The 21,046-nt window shown below is 34.5% G+C and overlaps 2 protein-coding genes across 3 annotated transcripts; one reads left to right on the top strand and one right to left on the bottom strand.

Annotated features, from left to right (window-relative positions):
* The first annotated feature begins 2,731 nt into the window (after positions 1-2,731).
* On the top strand, positions 2,732-6,534 carry LOC110789492 (leucoanthocyanidin reductase). The gene is made up of 5 exons (XM_021994169.2): positions 2,732-3,054; positions 4,124-4,264; positions 4,839-5,076; positions 5,757-5,960; positions 6,060-6,534. Exons 1-5 carry the CDS (start codon positions 2,839-2,841, stop codon positions 6,332-6,334), a joined length of 1,074 nt encoding a protein of 357 aa, XP_021849861.1. The 5' UTR covers positions 2,732-2,838; the 3' UTR covers positions 6,335-6,534.
* Positions 6,505-19,885, bottom strand: LOC110789491 (uncharacterized). Of its 2 annotated transcripts, XM_021994167.2 has the most exons (14): positions 19,481-19,885; positions 16,829-16,919; positions 16,627-16,711; positions 15,933-16,017; positions 14,216-14,285; positions 13,628-13,697; positions 9,318-9,363; positions 8,692-8,941; positions 8,375-8,580; positions 8,203-8,277; positions 7,426-7,495; positions 7,237-7,317; positions 6,887-6,966; positions 6,505-6,795 (listed from the first exon to the last, which is right to left on the bottom strand). In XM_021994167.2, the coding sequence occupies exons 1-14, from the start codon at positions 19,615-19,617 to the stop codon at positions 6,717-6,719; spliced, it is 1,425 nt and encodes a 474-aa protein (XP_021849859.1). In that variant the 5' UTR covers positions 19,618-19,885; the 3' UTR covers positions 6,505-6,716. The 2 variants fall into 2 exon arrangements, with proteins under 2 accessions (XP_021849859.1, XP_021849860.1); XM_021994168.2 differs by lacking the exon at positions 6,505-6,795 and having other exon boundaries at positions 6,887-6,998; positions 19,481-19,878.
* Between the last annotated feature and the right edge of the window lie 1,161 nt (positions 19,886-21,046).

Genomic DNA, 21,046 nt, shown 5'->3' with positions numbered 1-21,046 from the left:
AGAATGCCTGAGGGAGGCTTGCCCATGCACTTCAGTCATTCCTCAAACACCCAACCATCAATGCTTCTGTAATTAACCATCATTCTACTGCATTCGGGACTAAGAGGGTGATCATGCTTCAAATCACAACTAATTACTATAAACTCTCCATTTTTCAATGAACCATGCATAAACAAGCATTTTGCAACCAGTAACATTATACCCGACACTTGATTTAACACCTCCCTTCTTACATTTTAATCTTATTCGTTCAATCATATGCGGTCTAGCCTCAAGTCCTCCAACACCTATTTTACTAATACCCTTATCCTTGTACTTCTTCTTTAATGTATTACTACTCACAAACATCTCAAAACCTTCCTTATAAGCATAACGATGACAAAATTCACAAAATTCGAGACCGAAATCAAAAGACATTCCTTCAGTAGGAGGGTTTGGCGTAGTAATATTCACAATAGTTCCTTCTTCGACATCAGGTTCACCATTAAGGTCTGTACTAACAATTTCCCTGTTGAATACATAATTAAATAATAAAAATAGATTAGTTATATAATGATTCATACATAATATATTAATTCATGGGCATTTTAAAATATTATTGCACTCTATATGTAAATTTGAGTATTAATTTTACATACAAATGTAATTTAATTTAATTGGATAACATACATTATTTAACCACATAATTAAATGTTGCACATACAAAAACGTACATTGTTTTCTCCGCCATTAAAAACTACACACATTGGTTTCTCCAAAATCCAAATTGATAAAAAAAAAAATTATAAGAAACTGATAAAATCACGAGAATATAATTGGGACTACATTATATCATAAACTTAATAAATCCGAAATATATGGTTTGCTAAGTAGGTTACACGACAGTTAGAAAATGCAATGCATTACAAGTAGAAATTGAGTTCAAGAAAATTCACCTTCTTACAAGAGGCCTGATAACCTTATGTGGAAAAAGCTCGAATTGTTTAAAAAAAAAAAATTTAACTGTTGAAATTTTGGCGGGCAAAATTTTATGAGAGATTTAGGCGGTGAAAGTCACGCTCTTGAAGAGGACAATGACGGACATAGTGAAAATGTTTCCCCCCTAAATCAGAACATTTACCCCCTAAACTAAATTTTCACTTGTTGACTTGTCCTTCCCTTATTGCAGGGTAAGTACAGTCAGCTTACCCCCAGGGTAGGTGTATGAATTCCCTAAAAACACATACATAATGTTCTAACTTGTATAAGAAAAATCTGTTTATTTACACTTTGTCATTTATGAACGCGGCTACTCACGTGGTTAGATCCCTTCTAATCAAATAGCCTAGATTCATTCTTATAAATAGTGTATTCACGTAGGATGGTGTTTTTACCGGATTCCTCCCCTATATATTAAAAAAAATCATGAAACAGTTGGACTACAGGGGATATAAATTAAAGAAAGACATAAAATAACCTACAATATATGAATCTCCTCCTTGTATAGTTGGAAATACCTAAATTAGAGACCGTTGTAATTAATTTGGGTCTTAACTTGTTTGATACGTAATTCGATTAATAGGTGTATTATTATTAGTGGACACAAAATTTAACACACGCATCCAAGGTGTAAGTAATTATCTAGCTAGCTAGGGCCATCTTCCTATGACTTTACCCCCCATGTAATGTGCGTATCTACCCTTCCATGCATGCTTCTATAAGTTCTATTACTCCCCAACCTACCTCTCTTTCTTCTCTAAGCAATAATTTAGCTAACTTTTTAACCGAAAACATCATCCTTAACACCAACATTACTGTTTTTTTTGGTCCGGATGAGTAACGAAGGTTCGTACGCAATACACATGTCATAAGTATTTTCTACCACTACACTAAGATGTAAAGATGGTATTGGATCAGACCAGTCCAAAAAAGGCATGACATGGGTTGTGCTTGAACCATTTAAAAAATAAAAACACGATACAACACAATCCGACAAACATGTTAAATTGAGTGAAATTAGGCTTAAACATGTAAACATGACATGAAAGCACATAGATCAGTTGGACCGTACGTCACGACAACAAACTAGTACGTACGCTTGACGTACTTGCGGGGCCTAATCAAGTTTAAGGCACGTTGACTTAGCAAAATCTATTGGTAACAATGTTGCTTTATAAATTTGAATATATTTGTTGATTAACCTATGATCGATAACACAAGTGGAGAAAGAACTACGTATACTCCCTTTAATTGTTCTTGAATGTTGGTGTCCTCTTTCATATTGAATTATTCATTTTGTTAGCCCCTTTAGAATCTTGTCCAACGTTTATCCTCATTTTACTCTTATAAATAACCAAATGTCCACTTGTTTACTCTCAACTAAATCTTTATCATCCCATCATGAACTTTTATCCTATTAAATCCCTTCAGTACATGTTAGTGTCTTCTTCATTGATATTCATGTGACAAACGTACTTATGTTGACTTGTCTTATATCCAAAAAGGATTAACTTAACCTTAAAAAACGAAAAGAGTAATAATCATAATTAAAACTTTTAATTTTTTTTTTGAGACTAATCATATGACTAGTTGTTGGAAATGTAATGAATGCAACACATGCATTATTGGACCCATAGACTAAAGTAAATTATTACACACAAAATAAATGAGTAATAACATTATTATTTTGGACTAACAGAAAACTTTCAACATCCTCTGATTTAATTAGTTAGATATATAGCTGACTAGCTGCATGCTCAAAGTGTTATCTCCAGTTCTCTATATATTATCATCCCAACCCTTGAACAACATTACATACTACCTCCCAACACCTCCCCCCTCTCTCAAAAACACCCTTAGATGACGGCTTTCACAGGCCCGGTTCTGGCCGACGGTGCAATGGGGGGTCGAACCCTCATAATTGGTTCAACCGGGTTCATAGGCCGGTTCATTGCCGAAGCTTGCCTAGACTCTGGCTGCCCTACTTATCTACTCGTCCGGTCCGGTTCATCTGCCTTCACAACCAAGGCTCAAACCATCCATTCCCTTCAAAACAAGGGTGCCACCATCATTATCGTACGCATGCACTCACTCTTATATATGCTCTCTATAATATCACCCTAATTATGTTTAAACAAAAATGTTACTTACCTTAACTAATTAATTAAAATCAAATATAATTAAAGCTAACAAAAAATATTCAACCAAGCTAAATTTATTTTATTAGTGTTTGATAAACAATTTTGTTAGTGTTAAAATTTAAATAATTTTACTTTAGAAATTTATTAGTGAAATAATAATTAATACTCCGTATTGCTCGAGTCCAAATTCTTTTACTACGTATATTGCTAGTGCCTAGTTTGCTACTCCGGTAAATATATTGCATATATTTAGCAGAATATGATTGAAAGTTGGTACGGAGTATTATATCTAAAGCATGTGTTTGAGGTCGTACTACCTCCGTTTTGTTAAGTTCTTTATGCTTTGAAAATTGTGTTAAATAATCAAAACTTTGATCATTAATTCTTACTATTATATCTATTAAAAATTATCATGAGATATCTTGTTAGATTCGTCTCGAACTGTATTTTATATATCAACTTTTTATAATTTTTTATCATACAAAATTGGATATATTAACAGTTAAACATTATACCGGAGTCCGTGCAAATAGTAAGTGTAAAGATCTTTTTGAAACGGAGATAGTATTATTTACTAGCTACCCATGCACTATCAATAATATGATAACGGCGTGTTTTTATACTCAAATTACGTATATATATTATCACGCGAACTTATTTTATACGTAGTACTTCGTACAACCTTATAAATTCGGATGTAAAAGCTAAACTGCAGTGATACATGCATACCAAACATGCATGTTCTTAACACAATAAGTATGGAAATTGAAAATGAAATATTAAACCCATTATTTAAGAAGAAAACACTTAAAAGCAAATAAAATAACTTAACTAATTAATAATTATTTTGGACACACACGAGTTATTTATTCGCGCCATACAAATATCTTGAATTTTTGATAAAAATGATCCACGAAAACAATTAATATAAATTACAGATATTATGTTTATGCATTTTTTATTTGTTTTTAATGAGTTGTATAAATAGTAAATTAAATATGCAGGGAACGATAACAGACGAGAAGTTGATGGAGAAGATATTGGAAGAACATAAGATAGAAGTTGTGATTTCAGCGGTTGGTGGTAAAAGCATTTTAGACCAGCTTCAACTCATTACTGCAATCAAATCTGTTGGAACTGTCAAGGTTATTAATTCCTTTTGTGCTCTGATTTTTTTTTTTCCTAAAAAAAGTTGTGTTTTAAAGAAATTCACTCTGTCATCCAAAAAAGTAAGCACAAATTCTTATTTACATGGGGTGTACGATAAATATTGTACACCGAAGTTAAAGTTGACGTAAGATGCTTAAAAGTTACCCTTGCATGTATATGTAAAAGTTATCTACTTTTTAGTAATAAAATTTTCCATTTTAATAAAAAATATTTCTTCAAAATCACTAATAATGTATAAAATTAATCATTTAATACTTTAAAATGTTTATCTATTAACTTTTTTTAATACTATAAAAGTTAGAGAAAACCGAGTAAAGGTTAGAGAAAACTGGATAAAAGTTATATTGGTGCACAATAAATTTATTGTACACCTTGTGCATGCAAGACCTTTTGACTAATAAGTTAAGTTGGTCTTATGTTAGCGACTAAGCTGTATTTTGTAAAACAAAAACAAAAAAAAAAATTAACATGTGGCATATCTTTTATTTATTTATTTATAGAACAAAAAAATGATAAAATAATATGTGGAAAAATGATGTATGGTTGTAGAGATTCTTGCCTTCGGAATTTGGGCATGACATAGAAAGGGCATATCCAGTAGAACCAGGACTACGAATGTACAATGAAAAAAGACAAGTAAGAAGAGCAATAGAAGAGGTTGGGATTCCATACACCTACATTTGTTGCAACTCCATTGCAGCTTGGCCTTATCATGACAATACTCATCCTGCTGATGTTCTCCCTCCTTTGGATCTTTTCCATATTTATGGTGATGGCAATGTCAAAGGTAAATAAAATTAATACACCCACATCCTAGTTTTTTTTTTTTTTTTTTTTTTTACTGGGAAAAAATACGTGTTCTTTCGTAAATTTTGAATTTTTATTAGGATTTTTTCGGCAATTACCATCTTAAAATGTTCCAACTATGAAAAATACCACCTTATATACTTCGCATATTTTTTTAAAAAATTACCACCTTGATTTTATAAACTTTTTTAGAATCACCATATTTTAATGATGAAAGGAACTTTTACCAAATGTGTACCAATATTAGAATGAATTCAATAAGAGTAACAACATTGTGCAAAATGTCAACTTCAAATTGCATTTTTATGGGGTAGACAATAATAATTTGGTTCCTAAGAATCAATGTCTTCTAGGAAGTTAAAGTTTTCTAGGAAGATATTGTTGGGGGGGGGGGGGGGGGGTATGGGGTAGTTAGCAAAAAAACATGTGACAATGCAAATTACTCCACCTAACTCTTTGACTCGTATCGACCGAACCCCACAAGGACTCTAGGAGGCACTTTGAGAAGGAAATTCCTTTACCCTCCCCCCTTTCTCAAAGGGTCTTGCCTGCTAACTTGATCAGGGTAAACTAGGTGAATAGAACAACGCCGTTTTAGGTCTTGCATAGCATTTGATTTCAATTTTTACTTGAATTGATAATGCTAGTCACATTGTGCAGCATATTTTGTGGCGGGTACTGATATAGGAAGACTAACAATGAAGGTGATAAACGATAACCGGACGATCAACAAAGCAGTTCATTTCCGACCACCCAACAACCTCTTGAGCATAAATGAACTCGCTTCCTTGTGGGAGAAGAAAATTAATCGCAACCTTCCTCGAGTTACCATCACAGAAGATGATCTACTCAATGCTGCTAATGGTAAGATCTCGCTACATTACCAGTACTCAATATGCAGATTATGACTATGAATAAGAATTATAAAGCAAACTAAACTTCTGTATGGAATAATAATGTCAGAAATGCGAATCCCTGAGAGTATAGTTGCAGCATTTACCCATGACATTTTCATCCAAGGCTGCCAGATAAACTTTGCGTTGGACAGACCTACTGATGTGGAAGCAACGTCTCTTTACCCTGATACGCCATTTCGATCCATTGATGACTGTTTCGATGATTTTGTATCGGGCATACTTGATGGCCGTGTAATGTCCGAAAAACCAGCAACTGGAAGTGCAGATGGCATAAAACTGCCTGTATCTGAGGCGTACGCTATCACCCTGTCTGTTGCATAATCAGTTAGCAGGATTATTTTCTGTGATGAGGATAATCAGGGGTTATTATATATGATAGTATTGATTCTTCAGAAGAATGTAGTGGAATAAATGGAGACCAAATTTATTGGACATTTGGTTGTATTTCTGTAATGTTATATGTATGGTAAACACTAAACAGTGTACTACTATTAATTCTAAAGCCATGAATTTATCATTAACTTTAAAAGAGCTTTAATTAAGATCACTCAAGAACAATGTGATCCAAGCTACTGTCATATTTACATCAATGAAAGATTAAAAAAGAAAAACACCGAGCTGCTCTAATTGAACCTAACCAGTATGGAAGTTTTTCTTTTTTCGGACATTACATGGCCATCAAGTATAATAGTATCACCTATAACTATACATCATATACGGCTAATCTGTCGTCAGCAGAGACCCGGCAAACTGGACATTTATTGCACTTTGGGCTGCAGACACTGCACCAGTCAAGAAAAGGAAGGAATGAATAAGAGTATAGAAAGGCACAGCAATATAGAACTAGCTTGAGTGTAAGAAAAGAATAAGAACCTGCACAGGATCCGATGCCTACAGGGAAGCAGCACAATGCTAATATCTCTCTCAAAGCATATTTGACATAGAACTTTGTCCTGGTTCAAATTAAAAACCTATAGTGTCATTGCTGTGAACACAATCAATGTAATTCACCAAATAAGTTCTCAGAAATGGCTCAACTTGTTTGTATTACATGCAAAATCAACGACAGCATGAGTAAATAGGACAGAGAACACAATCTCAAATTAAAGGTGGTAAATGGGGCGTTTGGATCCGATTCAGTTCGGCAAAATTCTGGTCACGTAATATTCAGGCCTATTGTCAACTACTCGGTAATTAATTTATGATAAGCTTGAGAATCTTACATGTCGTAATCTATCGTACTCTTGTTGGCTATATTTGGTTATTTCAGTCTGCTCGCCGAGAGCTGCCTGCAGTCTCCAAACCTGAATAATACAGATAACACAATTCCAGGAGAGGACTGGTTGAATCAGGGAAAAAAAAATCATAACTCCAGAACTGTATTAAAGTTGGCTACTGAGACGGCTATTCACCTCCTCAGCCAGATCCTTCTTTGGCATTTTCTTCACAATCTCAGGTGGATAACTGCTGAAGGTGTTGTACCTGAATTAAACAAAAGATCAGCTGAAGAGCTAATAACTACCTATATTTGATTAAAGTCTCAACATTAAAAGTATTTTCATCTTTATTTTTGTTGAAAACAGCCTTATGACTTTATGTTTTAGCTGGCATTGTTTGCAATGAACCCCCCCGCCCTCAGTGAGATATATAAAAGGCAACTAGAAAACAACCTGCTCATAGAAGACTACACTATCCGGAAACAATAGTCACGTTGTATCTTCCAGCTACAATAAAGGATTGGTTTTAATTTACCAGAATACCTTCAAACTGCCCATTTCCCTTAGTTCATCATACAAAACAGCCTAGCATGTATACCACTCACTCAACTCTAAGCCTTCAACTCGGTTACATGACTCAAGCAGCCAACTAAGTCACTAACCCCATATATTGGAATTTCCTAGCAGTATGCCACATGGCCACCTTCCAATCAATAAATGATATGTGCCACATCCAACACACTCAAGTTGGTAAGGGAAAGCGAGAACCACTAACTGGCGACTCGGCGTACTCCTGAAATTACAAGCATAATGTACTGGCCTTACAAAAATGAAACCTTTTTCGAGATATCCTCAAGTAGTAGGACCAAGTGACTGACTATAATATAAGGAAGGATAAAGGGTGCATCACATACAAACAAAAAGAGACTAAAACCACAAATTGCATCAATATATTGGAGGAAAGGTACTGACCCAGATGCCCCTTCATGCAAAAGTTTTGCTTGTTCCTCCCGACTTCCCTCGTCAATAGACCACCAGCCAAGTAGCCTATTTCACAATAAACAAAACGGAAAAAAGAGATTGTCATTCTTTTTTCAGGTTTAATAACCAGATGCAATGAGAACTATATTAGAGTTATCATCACCTTGAACCATGGTGCATAAATGCAAGGCAGTCATAAAGTTTTGCAGAAAAGGTAAAATACCACCCTTGTCCAGCATCACTACGCAGTAAGAGAAAGATTTTTTCTACCAATCTTGAAATAGAAAATAAAACTCCAACACCTTGCAAAAGGAACAAAGGTGAAAAAAGAACTGGAACAGAGATATTTTTAGCACCAGTAGGAGTTCCCTGAAATATGAAACAAACAAAAAATGGGGAGTATATAAGTAAAACAGATACTAGGGTTGTTCATTTATTTTCACAAGCAAGCAAGACAACAATCCAATAAAGGATATGTACCTCTAAGTGCATGCAAAGGAGGACTTGGAAAGCAATGATTGGAATTTTCATAATATGGCCACCAATGTCAGGCAAACCACACAGGCTCTCCTGGTTTTGATCCTCTTCATGGCATACAACTAACCCACCAGTCCAATCAAGATAGCCAACAGTGCTTGAAGATGCAGTATTCTCCATGGTTCTTGAATTCCTGTGTATCATTGGATTGGACCATTTTGTACAAACAAGAAAGGCAAAACACTCTGCAATACTGCGCAAAAGAAAGTGAAAACATAAATAACAAAAATGATGAACAACATTCACTGTAAAGCAAATGTTTCATAAAAAGGGCCAGGAATAGCTAGAGTAGACTAGTAAAGGTTATTAAATAGTTAGGCCCAGGGCTGGGCCAAAATTCTCATAAACAGCCTGATGCATCAGGATTCAGGATGGACCAAGATTTGAGAACCTGGTAAGATCATGCCCCATTGGGTATAAGACTAGCAAGCCCAACAATAACATCATCAGGTCAGGCAGGGAACCCCTAGGCCTGCCCAACATTGACAACCTCTAGCTAGAGGTTTTGGTGAGAGAGGGGAGGGGTTTGACTAATTCACAAAGTTACAGTGAGAGCACAAAAACATTACCCAAAATTGATAAATAAGTCCCACCATCCTAGAGCACCTAAGTCACCTGCAAGAATATAATTTGATAAGGTTTAAAAAATCTTAAGGCATAAAGATACGAAATTGGTAATTCTTACTGCATGCAGAAATCAAATATTGACGGAAAGTAAATCATGTTAACAACTCCATGCAGAGCAACATTTAAATTGATATTGTTGTCTTGTCATACATAAATGTCCCATGATATTCAATGACCTAAGTAAGTGGTACACCAAAGGAAACAAGCAAAATTTATTATAACATGGAAGAAACTATTCTTAACAATCTTATGTATAAATAGGGTGAGAAAGTCATGCCATTATGCAGATCAATAACTTTATATTAAAACAGACACCAGGAATGACACATGTCAATTCCTGGTGCAAAATTTTCCGCGAAAAAAACATTTTTCCTAAAAAGGATCTCTACTGGAAATAATAGATACCATATAATAATAATTTGCTAAAAATAAACTTTTGGTTATTTTAGTCCAAATCGGTATATTTAATAATGGGAAATTTATTTACTCAAAATTTTTTTGGTCAAATTAGCATATTATTAAATATTAAGCATAAAAAATACTTCCTCCGTTCATAAATACGTTTGTCACTTTCACAGATCCCAATGCACAATTTAGATCGTCAATATCTTAAATTCTCTCCAAGCAAAAATTATAAAAAGTTGATATTTTGAAAATAAGTATTGAGATGAATCTAAAAGATCCCACATGACTATGTTTTATTTGACATATAAATCACCAACAATAGTCAAAGTGGAATATGTGAATAGTGTAAAAATATCAAACGTTGCGGGTATTTATACAGAGGAAGTATGTAATACGTATGAAGTATGACGAAAATTGCATATTATATGATTAAATTAGTTGTTCAAGATTATTAATTAGAGTGTATGTAATAACTTTAGGGGAAGAAATGTTTCACTAAATACTTTATGAAAAAAATTTATCAAAATAATAATTTTATAATATTTGTGCGTGCACGGGACCTAATCTAATATGGAATCTGTAAGACAGTTACTCCTAACTATCTTGTCAACAAAGATAGTTCAACTTCAACACCAAACTAGACAGAGAATCTTTTTTTTTATAGTAAAATAAGATTTACCAAGGAAAAGCTAAATGCATTTTGTGCACTTGATCATCGTTTATTCCAACGGTCCAACCCTTAAGTCAGATCTCTTACCATAATAATTGATAAAGCACAACCTAAAAGTAAAATCTGCCAAGCAACACAAACTGACCTGCCGTGGGTTACCTCTTTAGATATGAATAATGATTAATTTGGATGAATACATCATATCAGCCCAATATTTTAATATTATTACCTCTTTAGATATGAATAATGATTAATTTGGATGAATACATCACATCAGCCGAGGGTCACTTACAGCTTTTTAGTTTTCTAAGATGATTGAAAAAAAAGGATAAAAGAGAGAATGGGAGGAAAGAGAGGCGAAGAAAAGAAACAAAAAGAAGAGAAATTGGCACTATTAAGTAGAAATCGAGAGACATTATTTGCATTACAAGCTAATTAAAAAGGAATATAGTTAACTTTCTCTTCATCAAAATATGTTGATTTGGAAGGCAAGCAATGTAAGACTTTGTTAAGAAACATTTCTCATCAATTTCCTTAATTCTTAAAATTTATGCATAGATTAAAACCAAACCTGGGAAAGTGATCTATTTAGCTTTTACTTGATTTCCCTTTTCACCAATTCCTGTCAACCAGACCAGTTGTATAAAACAAAAATTGCTGAATGTCTTATCTTGATGAAAAACAATTTACTTCGTAGCAGGGAAATGATGGATGAGAGACCTTTAGCCATTTCCGAAATTTGATCACTATCTAGATGGTAAGTGCGGTTCAACCACCAGAAAAATTACTAAGAAATGGGTTGTTCCAACTTACCAATTAGCCACTCCCTTTAATCTCAATTTTAAGAATCTTGCAATACATCCTAATTACTCCCTCCATCCTAAAATGAACTTCACACTAGCCATTTTAGTTTGTCCCAAATTACATCTTTTTTGCACCTACTTACCTTTTCTCCTTTTCCTAACACTTTATCTAACTTCAACTCACTTTTTCTTTTTTATTCTACATTTAATAACTATTCTTAATATCGTTACAACACCAAACTGTGAACTTCAGTTTGAGAGGAAGGGAGCCAGAAGAATTTAGAATCTGCGGTGTTTTTCTTGTAGCTTTTGGCAGATCATGGTGGCTGGAGAAAGAGAGGGAAGAACAAGTCTCAAGGTCATATGATAAATAAACAAAAAAGAAGAACAGTCAATGAAAGGGGAGAAGTAATGTTGACAAGTAAAAAGGCTACAGCTGTACAGGAGATAACATAAAGGAAGGGCTAATATTAAGCTAATTATGAGACTGGGTACGGGTACGCAATTCGCTACCTAATTTGCTAAATTAGACCAAAATTGTACCATTTTCAGGTCATAATTCGTTTATTTGGTTCGCGGTTCGTGGGGTGATTAGAGAATTAGGTAACACTGAGCTAATACATCATTTTCTTAATTTCTTTAGTCCTATTATAGACACACTTAAGGAAACTATGGGTTTAATGGAACAAGGTCATAAATAAAATTTGAAAAACGAGAATATCATTTTCTTGTACTCCTATTTCACATGGATTCTAATGTGAATGGAGGTGATAATGCATCTCCACCAGCACTTGTATGTTTTTCTTCATTGAATCTCATCTTCATGTACAACACCTAGAGGTGTAGGGATGAGTGATACTAAAAAACATTAAAATAAAATCAATGAAGACAGAAAATATGTATTCCGTAGTCTGTACTAGCCTACTAGGTAGCAGAATTATATTATTACAGTCTTGCAAAAAATCTCATGTAAAATTGCATAAGAACTAATTGCTATTCATAAACGTATATGTCAAGCAAGTTGTAAGAATTTATTTTAAAAACAATCCATACTGAAAAGAATTGCTTCGTAGTAAAGAAAAAAAAAACACCTCTCTGTTCAGTTTTAAGTTGTTCATCTACAAGTAATTCAAAAACTCTGATCCCTATTTCCATTTTCGTGTCCATTTCTATCCAAGCTAAGTAATTACTCATTTACTTCAAGTCCAGTAACCTAACTTTTGGAATTGCATCACAACTCCAGAAGCTTAAGCTGTACAGCTGATTGCGAACTTGCATCAGCCCTATCACTGATTCAGGAATGTATAGGATCTAGTACATTGAAACTTCTGCTTCAAAGATCTAGTAAAAAGTATCAAAAAAGGTGCTTAAATTGCACGCTACATCAACTGATTCTAAAAAGACTTGGCTTTGACCAAAACCAAGTATGCTACATTGATAAACTTGAACAGCATCAGAGGCAGAATATAGTACATCAACTTGACTCTTTCCTTATTCTACCCCAGCTTTACATTCATTTAGGATTTAAGGGTATGCTTGGAATGGGGAAATTAATAAAGGGGGCAACAGAAATCAAAGAAATAGGTTGTGGATGAGTGGAGGAGGTGATGGTTGCAAGTATTTGGTGGAAGAGAGGGGATTAGAAGGGAGACAAGGTAATAGAATTACACCCAAATGAGGGAAATAATAACCAACCCCTGCCCTATGGTAATTGGATTACCCCCATCACTGCCTCTTTTTTCAAGTACCACCACCTCCAACTTAAAACCCTATTTCACTATTTGTCTATTATCCCTTCAATGATTCCCTTCATTCAAAGCATGACTCCATAGACACTTCCAGCAACCTTTATCTCACTCAATTAGGTACTTTTATTAAAATGCATTTGCAGTCTGATAGTTTTTTTTTCATTTCTCGCATAGTCGCATCAATCACCAATTTTATTCCCAACACCAGAATGGTTTTTCATTTCTTATTTATTACTTGTTGAAAACTACACAACTTTCTAACCCGATCTGTTGCATTTGCTCAATGTCATAATGGAAGTTATTTAGATACCCTCCAGTCCATCCCTCAGCGAGCAGGTGATCTTTTCACCATTGGAAATTTATTACTCGGTATGTAGATTAAGTCATCAAGCTACACTACTAAAAACTTAAAAAGTAATACAAAGTACCTAACAAAAATAAGAAATGCTGGGTATATATTTCTAAAATAAATTCTACTGGATTGAGATTTATAATTCTTTTATCCTTTTCAACAATTAAGACTTTCAGAGCAATATAAAATGCACTTCCAACTAGGCAAAGTAATTTCTAAATGAATATCGGTTTAGAAAGAACCATATTAGAAGGGGTAAGGAGAAAGATTGTACCAGATAGTTTTAAGACGGTGAACAGTGTTGCAGCAAGAAAAAAAACCATGGAGATAGCAACCCAGAAATGCTGCAGTAAAAAAATATCAAGGTTGAGAAACTAACAAATGAGGAAGGGTCTACTAAAATTTCAACAATCAATTTCAATTAAAGAATCACCGGAAAGATGGAAGTTTGATACACATTAAAGCTATCTACACTACAGTACATCTATCTCATGGCTAACATAGGTAAATCAGCTGTAAGACCATCAATTCAGCGTAGATCACTCAAAATTGGGTTATGATCACAGTATAGTAGTGTACTAGTGTTTACTACGCCCTTTCTTCCATATCTTCAACTACTAGCTTAGTTGGGATTCCTTCAAAGAATTTCCCAAAATTTTGCTCCCTAACGCTCTAGTAACTGTTATGATTGTAAATTTTTTCAGATCTTGTTCAGATACTTTGTTCAAGATGTCCCATTATTATTTTCCTCGGCAATAAAGAGCAAGTTAGATAGCGCGTCGAATGTGACCAGATAATTACATTAAAAAGTTATATGCCCATGAAGATGTTAAACATTTGCTACACAGATAAGAAAACTTACTGGAAGTGTCTCCCATATTGCTTCGTCACTCAAACTTTCTTCATCTCCGGGCATTAAAGCTCTGCACATTCTGTAAGAACATTCACACCTCAGATAATGCAATAGGTGGAAATGGGCATAGTCAAGAAGGATAAAAACATAAGCCTAAGGAGCAAGCAGACTGTCCAACAGCTCACATTAGTCACACGCATATCAAGTGAAATTAACTGAATCTTATTCATGACGTAGGTCATACAAAAAACTCGAAGGGCCGATAGTGCTTTCAAAAGGGATCATAAGAACAGAAATAAATCAATTAGCTGTATCTTATTAGACCAACTTCTCCACAAAAACCAATGAAAGGAAAAGTCGGCTCCAGGACAACTGAATCATAAAGGCATCATAATCATAATGTTCCAGGAAAGTGATACTTCTCTCCTTGTATTTTATTCTGTGACAAGAGCCAAACGGTCAAAAGTTAATATAACATCACAATTAGGTGGGAAGCACTATAATTCGCTTCAAGTGCATCAGTGTTTTATTTGAAGACAGCTGGCAGAAAACATTGTTGAAGGCAACAAACATATTTGGCTATTTGCTACTACGTTCATTGGCATCTCAGGCAACAAAAGATATCCCGATGGAATAGTGGGGCAGACACTTCAGAATCTTAAGCCAACCAAGGGTCTAAGGAAAATATCTCTGCAATATTAAATGTGAGAACATCTAACGCCCTCCCCCCCCCCCCCCCCCTCTCTCCCGCCCGGCCAACACAGACCGGTTAGAGAAATTTGGTTGATTTGGTATGGCGTAATTTTACACCAAGGTTTATTATGGAAACCATGTTATTTGAGATGGGGGGGGGGGGGGGACGAAACCCTGTCTGCCAGTTATAAATGATAGTAATGATTATGAGTCTCCATGTAAGTTTGCAAGGAAAACCTCATTGCAAGGTCCATGTTAATGTAATTCCGTCTCAAGTATGCATTTTTCTCACAACCACATTTGAGAGCGGTGACTGTGTTCCATTACCATGACACATTGACATGAGATTTTTCTCACAAAATTTCACACAAATCCATCACTATTACTGCAATTTATTACCTCCTACTGAACGACCCTTAAATGGACAAGAGAAAAGCCACATCGACTGGCCTTCAAGTAACTTCAGCATGCATTTTTCTTCTTAGTCAGTTAATATTTCACAACAAGCATCCTCCCATTAAGCATCTAACAAAGCGTACAATTTCTACCCCTAAGATACTTCCATAGTCATCAACCCCATGTCCCCATCTACTTGAATCCTGATACAATATTCTACGTCTCAAATCCCCTTCTCCAAAATGCATCAGAGCCACATTTAAAAATTAACAATTTGTGAGTTCCATAAAGAATTCTTCCAACTCAATCATTAAAACTACTACACAAACCGTGACTAGCCTACAACAATTTGTATTCTATGGTCAACCACCCCTGTCCCTTGAAGTATTTGTACGGAAATTTGCTTGTCGCAATTGAAAAGTCTCTCAAAACAGAACCCTTATAGACAGGTAAACAAGCTAACAATTACTCGAAGGCAGGTGAACGAACTAACAATTCCGCCATGTTACATAAATTTCTCTTACATTGGCTTGACGTTAATGAAAAACGCGTGAGCTAGACTTTTTGTAACATAGAAAAATCACACTTTAATTGTCACTTCTAATATTAAGACACTTTGGGTAATTAGAGTTAGTACCTGAAATTGTCAATCAAAATTACTGTTTCAAAAGCCAACAAAGGAAAGAAAACAATCTTCAGGCTCACAGCGGCAACACTATTAACTGTCACAGAATCAATAAGCAGAGTTACTAGCAAAATCCCTCAAAATTAGATAAGGTACTTAATACTCATTACCACCAATAGGAAATTAACTGCAATGTAAAGGTTTTTTTGTCATTTAACACCTTAAGAAAACCAGTTTTTGAAATTTAACACCTTAATGTTTATTATATTTAAACACCTTAAAAAAACAAAAAATTTAGAAATCGACACCATTTAACGATTTCAGTTAGAAAAAGCGTTGGTTTTTAACTATGTTATAGTTTTCAAGGTATGATTTGATGGTAGACAACTCCTTCTTATTGCTTGGAAGTATAGCATAGACTTAAAAACCAAGGTTTTTCCTAACGAAGATCGTTAAGTGGTGTCCATTTCTAAATTTTTTTGTTTTTTTAGGTGTTTAAATATAATAAAAATTAAGGTGTTAAATTACAAAAACTGATTTTTTCAAGGTGTTAAATGACAAAAAATCCCAATGTAAATGATAAAAAAAAAAGTCAAACTAACTGCATCGCACCTACTTTTGACATGTCATGCAATAACCTTCTTCCTTTGTACGAAAACAAAGAGAAAAATAAGAGGCACAACAAGATGAAAGATTCAAGACATACCAGAAAGGCTCTCGAGATATACACATAGGAGCAATTCAAATGCAATGATTAATGGTGCGGCAACAACAGCATGACAAGGTGCCCACTGTTATTGGAGGACATACTTTAGTTATATGTTAACATAAGCATTAATTTATTAACAAACGATACCGCCAGGCTTCTCAAAGTAGCTAAATCTAGAAAACTGGAGGAAGTTGTATACATGACGATCATTTGGAACAGAAGGGGCAGGTAAGGAGAACCTTCCACGAGCAACAACAGCATGAAACAGCCATATGGGAAAAAAGACAGTCCTGCAACATAACGCACACATGTAACTAGAATTCACACAAGAATTCAGAGCCTACATATATAAGCTAAGACTGCAAGATGAAACAACTTAAAAAGATCATAGTTTAAAACTGATTCCGCTTTCCTCTCCTAGTATAGTCACCCACAAAAGAGCAAGGTTTAAAGAAAATCACAACTCTATCAAACAGCTCACGCGACCAAGTTTTCGCCAAAATGCAAAGATTAGCAATGGTAATATTAATCACAAAGAAAATTGTCAAATCAAGAAACAAATAGGTTATCCTAAATATTCGAATGATCACATTACAGCATCATGACATGGAAACAATTAGATGAGATCCAACAGTTTTTTGTACATGCTAATATGTCCGTCATCACAACTACAACAACAGCAACACAATGGTGCAGCCTACCTCTAACTAGGTGTGAACGTTATTTCCAATATGCACGTCTATTAGGATTAGTACACAGGTAAATGAACACAGTAACACACATAATTTTTACTCAGCTAAATTGCCAACTCCAAGAATGCAATATAGAAAATTATAGGCATAGTACATTACAAAGTGCAAACATTGATCGAATTTCTACTTGTAGGAAGTCCCAAAATTCGCTAATCGCTGAATTTTAACTTATTCAACTCGTCAAGCTTTTCTTTCATTGTTATGCGCGCAACATAAATTTAACAAAAAGAAAGTATCCATTGAGGAATGGTAGGGAAAAGTTTGTCAATGTTGACCATGACCAAAAGCCTTCAAAACAAGAGACAGCTGAAGAAAACTAGCATGCCAAATTCATCTATCCTGCCTTTGAAGTCAAACACAAGAACTCAAAATGCAAATTTGAAGAATCCTTCACTGGTTGACTTGTAAGAATAGAACAATATATCTGAGGACATTGAGCCATTGTTTTGTGGCCTCTACAGAATTTTGTACCTTTTATACTCCCTTGTTTCAATTACTAGAAGACTTTTTTGGAAAAGTTAAGTCCTTCGTAGTGATACAGAGCCATGGGCAGCCACTCCTAATAATTTTAGCACCAAATGGTTTAAGAATGCTAATATACATTTCCAGTTTTTGAGCGACATGATCATATTGATGGAAAGGCAATGAAACTCGGCTAATAAAAGACTCTTCTATCCCGATGATGGACTACATGACAAGAGGCCTTTTCCGAGAAATGCTCATAAGGGTCAAAGAAGCCGCTTTTAATTCAGGTTTAGCATACGAACTAAAGTTGGAAGTTCTATATAATTTGAGAAGGCACAAGGAGAGAATAACATCCAAGATAAGAAGTATTAAACTGTTAATTTACACCTGTATGGAGCTGTTCTTTCCTGAAGTCCTACTATCATTCTGGTCACAGTGTTCAGAAACTCAGAAAGTGCTTCTTCTTCCTGACAAGGCCTCGAACCCCCCCACCCTCCCAACCTCTCCCAGTATGTCAAGGTCAATCTTTTTCCACAAGACCATAACTCATCATAGAAATTAGATCAAGTCAAAACAAAAAAAAAGAATCTGTAAAATATCTTTACTTCATAAATCAATTAAAGTATACAGGAACTTCTACAACAACCTAGGGGAAGAAAACTTTAACATAATACGACGAGCAGAATAGCACCCGGAAAATTGAAGGACTGAAAAGCAACGGTAAGCTTTATCTCAACACTACTACTAGATACTCTATACAAACCATCCTAAGAGGCAACTTCAAAGAATTATGGAATTCAACCTAAAATGAGAATAACAAGTCTCTTGTAAGCAATAAACCAAGGAATTTACCTAAGTACATATGTTTCACTCATACAGCAGAAAATTTATAGACACCCATTTGATCCATAAGGGCAATGATTTCAAACAGGTAAACAAAATAAAATTCATTCCTCAAATGGTTTCTTCGTCTCAAACTTGAGAATGTAACCCATATTATGTGTTCATTTACACAAAACAAGCAATGCAAAGAAAGAATTTTATCAGAAACTAAGAAAAACTGAGCCACAGGCGCCAACCCTTTTTTCGCTCAAAGTTTGGTTTTATTTAAGTAAAAGGAAATGAAATCCACAATCAAACAAATGTAGAAACTAGTGGTCAACTCTAATTATCTAATACTATGTCCATAACAAAATAATAGATTCCTTGTCCCAATATAGAGAGATTATGCCAATTTCAAACACCATTTGATTTCCAGTTTCTAACTTTTAGAGACCCACCAAATTCTTTGACCACTTGACAAGTATGTTAAAAAGCTAGCTAAATAGAACTATCACCCAATAAACCATTTGGATTTATCACACTATAAAGCAATCTAAACAACAAAAAGAGCCCCATTAAGAAGAAGAAGAAAGTGCAGAATCAACCATATACCCATAATAAACAAACAGTCAAATTTAGAAAGTTTAACATGATAAATTACAAAGAATCAAAGCATGGTTAATTGAATAGAGGTGTAATATTTCGCAATTATTATATCATGGACCTCCGAGTCCGGCCCTGGATATTCAAAGATCACGAACATATAATAATTAAAAAGAAAAACAAGAAGAAGCAGAAGGGTGAAAACGAACCACCAAGAGCAGGAGGTGATGTGATCAAGCTTAAGAACAAGCAAAAGGGTGAAAGTGAATAGCAAACCATGCGCTGCTAACCCTTGTGCAGACTGCGCCACTTTTCTCCAGCTCATCGCATGTCTTCTTCCTCTCATTTTACACACTTTTTTAATCCAGGATAACCAAAATTCAGGGTTCTTAATTGTAACGAAATTCACTTCGAATGAGATTCTTTTTAATGGGAATTTATTGGATTTGTGGTTTAAAAAGAGAAAACACGAATTTTTAGAGAGGGGGAGTGGTGGGGTTCAGGAGACGCCATTGATGAGGAATGGGAAGATTGTTGAGAAAATAGAAATTGAAAACAAACACAAAATAATTTTATGATTTCTTGGAAAAGTTTGTTTTAAAACTGATAATAAAATGCAAATTAAGATTGAGGAAAATATACTATACTAGTATACTAGCAATGTTCCACTAAACATTTCCTATCGGCTATCGTAAAAAAAAAAAATTGTTTCTGTAATTCTGTGGGTAAGAAAAGTAATAAGTTGGTATGTAAGCACGTATATTGGTTGGCTCTTTAAAAGAGCTCTTGGAGGGATCTCCACTCTCTCTCTACCATTATCTCTCTACGAGATACACTCAAGAATTCATTCATAAAAACCCCCAACATTGGTTGGTTCTTCAAATGAGCTCTCCAATATTTTTTTACCATTTGCAGAAAAAGTAACCATTATTGTAGATTTTCTGTAAAAAAAATTAAACATATTAGTTTTTCATTTTATTGAATCATAAATATAAAATGTAAAAAAGTTACTACTTAATTGTATTTTTACCCAAAGTTACTATCTACTTTAAAAAAGTTACTCCTCGTTTTTCAACAAGAACCAACTCTTGGAAGGCTCTTGGGCAAGAGCTATCTTGAAGTAGCTCTCCATGAAGAGCTACTCAAGAGCTCCTCAAGAACCACTCAAGAGCCCCAATGTTGGCCAAGAGCTAGTTCTTGTTGGAGAGCTACTTAGAGAGCTACTTGGACAGCCACTCCAATAGCCCCAATGTACATGCTGAGAGAATGAGAAAAAGTAAAGGATTGTTATTGAAAATTTAAAAATTTAAAAATTAAATAAAGGTGTATGGTGGATGAATGGATGATTGTAATAAATTTGGGTAAGAAAAAATAATCTTGCTTTATTTTCTTTTTTATTGTTCTTTTAATATAATTTTCTTGAAAAGTGGAAAGTGTATAACTAGTAGAAAACGGTTTTAAAAACCCCAAAACGTAAAATAGAAAATATTTTGTGGCCGGATAGAGTACTCCATATTTGTAAAAAAAATATTATAAATGGGTGATTGAGTGTAACTATCAAGTGCAATTTACACCAAAAAAAATATCAAGTGCATTTCTCTCATAAAGATATTTTATTATTATGACATCAATTCCACCTTGACTGAGTACAATGACTACAATCAAAGCCATGAAGCATACAGATACATCGCCCCTATTTCCTTTTCTATTTTAAAGGGGGGTCATCGTAGGAGAAAGTTATCATTTAGGTTTGATAATCATAGGATAAAATTAAA

The sequence above is a fragment of the Spinacia oleracea genome, chromosome 5, assembly GCF_020520425.1.
Source record: "Spinacia oleracea cultivar Varoflay chromosome 5, BTI_SOV_V1, whole genome shotgun sequence".
Classification (NCBI taxonomy): Eukaryota; Viridiplantae; Streptophyta; class Magnoliopsida; order Caryophyllales; family Amaranthaceae; genus Spinacia; species Spinacia oleracea.
This window is presented reverse-complemented; position numbering and strand designations above follow the sequence as displayed.